General features: G+C 37.7%; 1 protein-coding gene across 1 annotated transcript; it reads right to left on the bottom strand.

The window, feature by feature from the left end:
- Positions 1-7,155: 7,155 nt before the first annotated feature.
- Positions 7,156-8,145, bottom strand: LOC122802260 (olfactory receptor 52Z1-like). The gene has a single exon (XM_044071913.1). It carries the CDS (start codon positions 8,143-8,145, stop codon positions 7,156-7,158), a length of 990 nt encoding a protein of 329 aa, XP_043927848.1.
- Between the last annotated feature and the right edge of the window lie 380 nt (positions 8,146-8,525).

Genomic DNA, 8,525 nt, shown 5'->3' with positions numbered 1-8,525 from the left:
ATGTTCTCCTCTGACCACGCTTGCAGAGGGGGGACGAGCCCCATCCCCTGCAGAGCTTCCACTCGCAGGTGGCACAGGGCCACCAGAGGAGGGTCCAGCCTGGGCACTACTGCCAGGTGCACTTGCCAGCTGAGGTGGGAGAGGTGGGTCCGCTGGAACCCGCCTTTCCTGTCGTCCTATGTTTTGCATTATGTTATGGCAGTTTGGGTTAGTAACGTACAATACCATTCACAATTAGTTGTAACAGCATGCATTAGTATTCCCATTAACCAAACACCCATAAATTCAAGCCATTGAACAGCAAGCATAACACATGCATAATTTGAAGAGCAATACACAATCCAACAACATGCAGGGTTGATTGATGGCAACAGGCCATCAGGTTTGGATGTATGAACAGGTCAGATGCATCAACGTACATGCAAATATGTATGAACCAACAGGACAAATGTCCAGGGGTGTTAATTGTGAATGCACATACCCATTTCACGTGGAATGGATTATTTGTGGTTATAGGGTAGGGTGAAGAAATATTTAATTAACAACTTCAAATACCTATACATATGCTGTACATTTCTACTAGCTATAGATATATACACACTACATGTCTGCCTACAGTTTCCTATGTGATAACTACTTCAGGTTGGTGATAGGAATGTTACTGCTACATCAATATACATTTCATATTTATTCATACACATTCATATCTGGCTCTGTTCAGCTACATCATCCTGCTACATTTGCTTTATATAGCTATAGACAACTGTGGATGTTTGGTATTTCAGACAACCATACTATCTGCATATTGCAGACTGAGAGTGACATATCCAGATTTTGGGACACACATTCCAGCTTCAGTACTTTTTTCAACACATGTTGCTGTTTGGTTCTGCCTGTCACATTCATTTCATTCTGTACTGACTGGAGTATACTTTATTCAGGAGTTATTACTACTTTATTGGTGGATTCATACCTCTTTCTCACACTCTCTCACTTGTTTTATTTTTACAATTCAGGATGGTACTTAATTCTAGGCTTTATTGACATGTTTTACCTTTAGTTATAACAATCCTTTCCAACAGTCTCGCTTATGTCATGTTTCAGAATTTCAACAGGGATATATTTCACACATGTGTTTTACTCAGCTTCTGCAGCTGTACTTTTCAGCCTGCTGCAGGTTATGTACTATTATATTACAGGTGGGACATCTTTATTTCAGACTTGTTTCATTTTTATGTTTGGATTACAGGCTGCATCTCACTTTTGTAATCAAGCAATACTTGCAAACTCTCTTACACTGTTACTTGCACATTTTATTAATTAGTGACTACACTGCACTGTTTTGCTAACTGTCATACTTATATATTTATTTACAGTTACAGGGAGAGAATTACTGACCTGCCTGGTGGTGCAACCGCACCAGCCTATCGCCATAGGCTCGACTGTTCGCAGAACGGACACCTGCAGCTGTAATATAAATGGAGTAATATTGGAATACACATCTCCATAATATCAGCTAGGTTAATTTCTTACATAAATAATTACATGTAACTTACTCAGTAGTGGAGCGTTGGGCATTTGCCAGGCCTCCTGGATCCAACAGTTCAGTTGGTCCTGCTTCCGTCTCTTCAGGTCCGCATGGTGGTGATGGACCTGCTCACCAGTCCTTGGTATTCCTGTGGCACTGGTGAGATCATGTGCCAACCGGTCCCATGCCTCAGCCGTATATGCTCCCCACAGGACCTGGCCCTGCATGAGTTGGGCCTCATAATTATGGACAAGGAGCCAAACCATATATTTGGACTCCTCAAAGCCCCTCCTCTGTGCTCGGAAGCAACTACCCTCTCCTACACCTGACATCCTGGCTGCAAGTCGGTTCCACAATCGGTTATGCTGTGTATTCCCACCTGTGGGGCTTATATATGCCGTTTTTCCCGCACTTATCTGTGATTGGCCATCTTGGAATTGTATCAGCTTCACAAAACCTGCTTTGTCATGCTCCTCTTTCTATTCATTCCTATATATATATATGCTATTACTGCATTTCTAGGTGCAACTGTCATGGCTTAGTGGTTCAGTACTTTGACTATGGTGGATGGTATCCTGGGTTCAAACCTGACCATTGCTTTTTATATTTTATGACTGTCTACACAGGCTAGGAGGTGTGTCTGTGTAAAGACAGTTTTGATACAGCTTGCTCAACGTTGCCCGTCGGTTAGCTTGTTGGCGCGGTGCACAGCTCCGTGCAAATGGATCACACTGGTTTACACATGGTTTGGCTGTCAGCAAGCATATTACACTTAACTCAGCTACAGGCACACAGTTTCAGCATGTTAAAATGCTGCTCAACCCCGGGCACTCATTTTACACCTATTAAACCACTGCTCACCTACGGGCACTCATTTTACACCTGTTGTAACACTGCTCACCTACGGTCACTCATTTTACACCTGTTAAAACACTGTTCACCTACAAGCAGATATCCTCAACTTGTTGGACTGTAGCTCAGCTATAGGCACATCTGCCATTTTTTTTTTATCTCACATTTCTTCAGAATACATGGCCCATTCCATTACATTTTACGGAAAATATAATTTTATATATGTACATATATGTCAGGGACTTGTTTCGTGCTTATTTCACTAAAAATAACAATTGATGTTGTGGGGGCTCGAACCACAACTGCCTCCTCTTCAGCCGACGTCTCTACCGCTACGCTATTGCTTCTTGGCTTACTTTGCATATTTAGTTCTTATATGCTTTTCCACTGACTGCTAACTGTGGCTAAGCGTCGGGCACGCCCGCGCAAATGAGCGCACTCACGGGCAAACATCTTTACAACTTATAAAAAGATATATAAGATGTTCATTTATACATTTTATGTTCATAGTATGTGGGGGCATGTGTTGTGTTGTGTTTATTCACATTTACACAGACTCTGTCGTGGGGGTTTACTTTCAGGACTTTTACTCTTCTGGGGGCGTGTCCGTTTGCAGGGCTCGCCCTATGGACACGCCCCCTACTGTCTTACATGGACCATGTTAGCCTTAGGTGTGATTCAGCATGCCCTCATGCATATGCATGACATGCTGACGTCACACCGTTTAACTGCAGCCTCCGTGTAAGCCTTGTAACTCATACACGGAGGCTTCGTGAATCCTGCCCTTAGAGTTTGAATTGGGATTATGTAGGCATTGTGCTTCAACAGTCACAAGGATGACTGCATTATACAACATATGTGTTTGTGTGTAATTACCAGCAAGTAACATTCTGTGACAAAGAGCCAGACAAATTGATTTACTGGTTAGTTCTGAAGAAGTTTGTTGTGATTAAAACGAAAGAAAGCGCTTAACTTTTATCTGTGTGGACAGTCATCATTTTGTCCTTTTTTTCACAGTTTTGTTCGAAAGAGCCAGATCACACTGATTTTTGAATCAGCATAAATGCACAGATATGTCTTGCAGCAATGAGATTATGTTATGCCTTCAAATACACACTATCTCACATTTGTAGCAAGACTTGTCCTGTGGCACATGTAGTCTAGACAATATCATGTAGCTTCCTTGGTCACATAGGTAGGTATTTAAAACCTACAATGCCTGAATAGCATCATTGTGTGTCAGTGTGCTGCTATGCATGACTTACATCCTCCACAGTTGGAATGAGTACAGTTATGGTGGGAGTGGGCTCCTCCATTACTTTTAACTCAAACAACTGAATTATACCACAGTGATGATGTCATGCCTTCATATAAATTCTGTTTAATAGATGTGTTAAGATTTTGCTTGTGATGGGTGCAGTTAAAACACATTTCTTTAGTGTGAAACATATGACATGACATCAATTTACTTCTATCCAGTTTTAATTCAGACAAAGACCCTTCAACACATTGGGGATTTCATGCCAGGCAAATAGGCATTATGTGACTCTTGTAATGAGGGTGCTCGCGTGGCACATGCATTCAATCATGACTTCTATAGAGATATCTACACAGATACATGGTGATGCAAATCTGGGACTATATGTAGCAAAACAATTCAGGTGGACAAGAGTGACTTAGCCAACCAGCATTGTTATTGGACTGTTCACAATTATGATAAAAGTAACATGGCTGCATCCTTTGATCCATCAGAATAAGTTGCATTAAGTGAATTAACATCAAAAGCTTTTTTTACTTTACACCTTGAAGTGTGTCCTTTATGACCACTTCCTTTGCAGATGCAGTTACCTCACAGCTCTATAGAGTGTAGAGCATGATTGGCACTGGTTTGAATCTGGTAAGGACACACAAGAGTGGCTTAAACAAAGACTGCAAATATGGCACAGTAAGAGGGACACTTTTTTTAGGTCTCACACTTCATGTTAGGGGAGCCATATACATTATAATAAGATAGTGATGTAATCCTTCCAGTGTGTTCTTCATGACACATCAGATTGTACCCTTACAGTAGGATAGTGATGCAATCTCCTTAAGTGTGTTCTTCATGATACATCTGCTATATCTCTTTCTGTGGAATCAAACAGTTGCTACACCTTTCTCACTAAGATATGACCTTCTGCATGTGTTCATCTCTGCTAAAATGTAGTTGCTGAGTATGTCAGTGAATGCTTATGGATAATCCTTATTTTCTGAAAAAAAATAATGATTTGTGTTGTATGACTTCATACAAACATTTACTTATACATTTCATTATTTTGTTCCCACTCTAGGACTTTATAGGTGATGAGGCATTATTCCTTATTTCTTAATGTGGTCATGCTGCGAAATCATCACAAAGTGTGAGTGGGTCTGTTTTATGATAGTTTCTTGTGTTTCTCTGTTGGGTAGTTGCTGTTATTGATAGTGTGTACTTGAAGGCATAACATCATCTCATTGCTGTACCTCCTTACGAGCATATCCAATATAATAATGTATTAGTTGCATGCTGTTCAGCAAAAAGCACATTAAGTAATCATTGTCCTGAGATAATTCTTGTCATTTGTTCCTATGTTTAAAAAAATAGAATTAGAGTCTGGAAAGTTAACTATTCCAGTTTTTGCTCAATCCATTTATTGACATACATGCAGTAGATGATAAATATTTGTCACAGGCCAGTGTTCAGTTTATGCATGTGAAATTTACTTGTCAGCAGGTCACTTAATAGTACATATTTATATTCCCTTTGGGTTTGATGAATGTTACTGTGTTGTCATACAGGTCTTACTTATGTTTTTAACAAGGCTCACTTCAGGGGTAAATATTTACACCATGATGGTATATTCCATTTACATGCACTTTGATACACCTATTTATGTCAACATGTATGTCACGGCACTTGCACCAGCTGTTGATAGGTATATCGCATCATTATTCTGTTTATATCATTTTTGTTGTGACATATTTGTGTATGTATTGTCCTTCTGTAATTTGCAACATACATATACAGCATGCATGTTTGAACTATGCATTTTGGTGCAAAAATGCTTTTTTCATCAATTACTACTACTATTGGAATGGTTGCATAAGTATCCATGCTTTTTCTCAATGTTTTCACATTGTCACAGGTGTGTACACTGCCATAACAAGATCAGTCTTGTTTCCTTCATACAAAAAAGGCAATGAAAGCTTTTAAACCTTTATTAGTATATATGGTCTCACTTCAATCATTTGTATGTCATTTAAAATTGCCTTCAATTCCACATTGAAATGGCAAAATACTTCCATGTGTCTGCCACATAGGTGTAGCTAGGCATTCTCAATATTACCACAATTTACTGAGCATGTCTCAGGAAATGTATACTGGAAACCATGCATTTAAGTTTTACAACTGTATGAAAAATTATTTTACATTAACATACAATGCTTGGATAATATCTTACCTTTGCATTAGCATTTCTATGCTTATAAGTGACAATAAATGACAATAAAACAGTCCCTTTCTGAAGTGTAAAGGACAACATCTGTAGAGTTCATTTATTGTTTTATATGACAAGTGCAGACTACAGCATACTGTTGGTCACAACAGATAACTTTTCTGGACACATATCTGATGTGCAATAACTGCAGTATATGCAATATTCCCTCATCTAGCTACTTTCCTTGCTAACTGTTATCTTAACTCAGAACTTCCAATAAGTTTTACATGTATCACATTCACCTCTTTGTTACACTATAGCTGTGTCCCTCTCACCTTCTTTGTCTACACAACCTTTTTATTTATGTATGTACGTGTCCCTAAGTGGACCAGATTACTTGAATAGTTAAAAATATGTTTAATTACTGTTGTTTGTAAATTAATTTAATTACATTTACATATATTTTCCTTGTTATGCTTCCCTGTCTCTTTATTATGTCGTTCAATTCATCCTTGCCTTATATTGTGCTACCCACACATACCTGATTACTGGGGTTGCATGGAGATTCAACCTATTATTTATACTGTGTGCTTGAGCCTCTGTGCACCGTTTTGTGGCCACTAGCAGGTATTCTGTACATGAAAAGGTGCTTTTGAACATGTAGACTTGCTTAGTGGCGTGAATATTCAATGAGCACTGTTGCTCGTCATGACAACATGATGTGTACACACAGGTTAATGAATTTCTGGGAGTGTTTTTTGTGGGGGCAACTCCCCCTGCACCCCCTTGTGAGGGCTAGTTATATATATACTAAGTCTGAGATTGTACTGCAGTGCAGAAAAGGGAAATTCCCTCATCTCCTCTGTACCATGATCTCAGTGCAAGCACTTCATTGTTTCACAACATTAATCATATGGTCTCGACCAAATTAAATTTGGCATTTTGAAATGTCAATCTTCTAAACTAGACCTAGATATAGATATATATGTAGATATAGATACAGAAGCGTGAGTGCAAAGTATTGCGTGATTTTAATGTTTTTGTTTTTTTTTTTTTTGTCTCAAGGTATTTTTTGTGTTATTCTTTACATTTACTTACTGAGCTCTATGTATAGATGATGTTTACTACATTTGTGGAAAGGAATAGTATACATATACTACAGTTGTTCTAAAACCTGTCTTTACCCAAATTAGTGTCAGTAGTGCTTTCAGTCTTGGATAACTACATACTTATTCATTACTGAATTGTTTCATTTCAGCTTTTTCACTACTTTTCATAATTATTTATGCTTTCTACAAATGCAGGAAGAGTAGGTTTTCTTCACTGTTTGTCCCTTATCAGAGTAATGTTAGTAGTAGAGTATTTATCTGTGAATGTCTTCCTTATAAACTGAGCAAATAACATGCTTACTGTACTTCTGATCTGTTTAGTTCTCAGCCCGTACACCACTGGATTTGCAAGAGGAGGTACCATGAGGCACTCTAATGACAGAAATGCATTCAGTCCTTGAGGAACACTTTTAGGAGGAAGACGATTTTGGATAAATGTAAATAAAATGCCAGTCACATAAATAACGAACAGCAGTAAGTGTGTAAAACATGTCTGAAAAGCTTTCCAGTTGGATTCCTTTGATTTCTGTAGACAAATCTGAATTATTTTAATGTAGGAATATAAAATGATTGCTGTTGGGACTGCTGTAGTAATTACAGTTGCAAACAATGCATAATAGTTGTAAAAAGATTCCACTGAACAAAGTAATTTTACTACAGAATAATAATCACAAAAAGGCTTTTCTATTACAAAAGAGCACAGTGGTTGCCTTGTACATAAAGTGATTCCTACAGCACATGCAAAAATAGAAAAGAACCATGAAAACAGTATAAGCCTAAATATTTGTGCAGAAGTCATAATTTGTGAGTATCTTAAAGGATTACAGATTGCTATATAACGGTCATAAGCCATGACACATAAAATTATTTGTTCATTGAAGACAAAAATATGAATAAAGAATATTTGAAAATAGCAACCAAATGGACTGATGGTTTTATTTTCTGATAAAATATCAATGGTTAATTTAGGTAATAATACAGAGCTGACAATAATTCCATTAAGCAATAGATTACTGAAGAAAAGATGCATAGGTTCATGGAGATTTTTTAGCATAATCACGAAGAAAACTATAACATTAACAGATACTGTAACCACGTATAATATAACAGTACAAGCAGAGCACAGGCCAGAGAAAATTTTCAAATCTGCAACTCCCACTTGGATATTAGTCGTGAATGATGAAGAAATGTTATTCGTCATTCTTGATACTAATTTTTGGATCACCTGATGGCAATGAAAGGAGAAAAAAAACAAGCAGAATATTGAATATTACACTCATAGTAAGATATATAAGTCTACATTGCAGTCACATAGAAATATTGATGAAAGAATTGCGCTGGTTAGTTATGCAAATGATTCATCAAGCATCAACTATTCCAGTGTTCTTTGCTTTAATACATTTATTTATTTATTTATTTTATTTATTTGCAGTTGGTTTGCCAGGATAGTCCACTGGGCCAAATGAACCCATTTTCAATGGAGTCCTGGGGAGAAAAGCTCCAAAACTAAGTAGGTTACAGTAGGTTATTCTTAATAGATGTATAAATTATACAATTACACAGAAGTTAATCATACAAGAA

This window comes from Protopterus annectens, chromosome 5.part0, assembly GCF_019279795.1.
Source record: "Protopterus annectens isolate FY-2018-M chromosome 5.part0, PAN1.0, whole genome shotgun sequence".
In the NCBI taxonomy this organism is placed as follows: domain Eukaryota; kingdom Metazoa; phylum Chordata; order Ceratodontiformes; family Protopteridae; genus Protopterus; species Protopterus annectens.
Note: the sequence above shows the minus strand (reverse complement) of the source record. Positions and strands in the feature narration are given on the sequence as shown.

Coding starts and splice junctions, on each gene's coding strand:
- LOC122802260 (XM_044071913.1), bottom strand. CDS start 8,145: ATGACGAATAACATTTCTTCATCATTCACGACTAATATCCAAGTGGGA.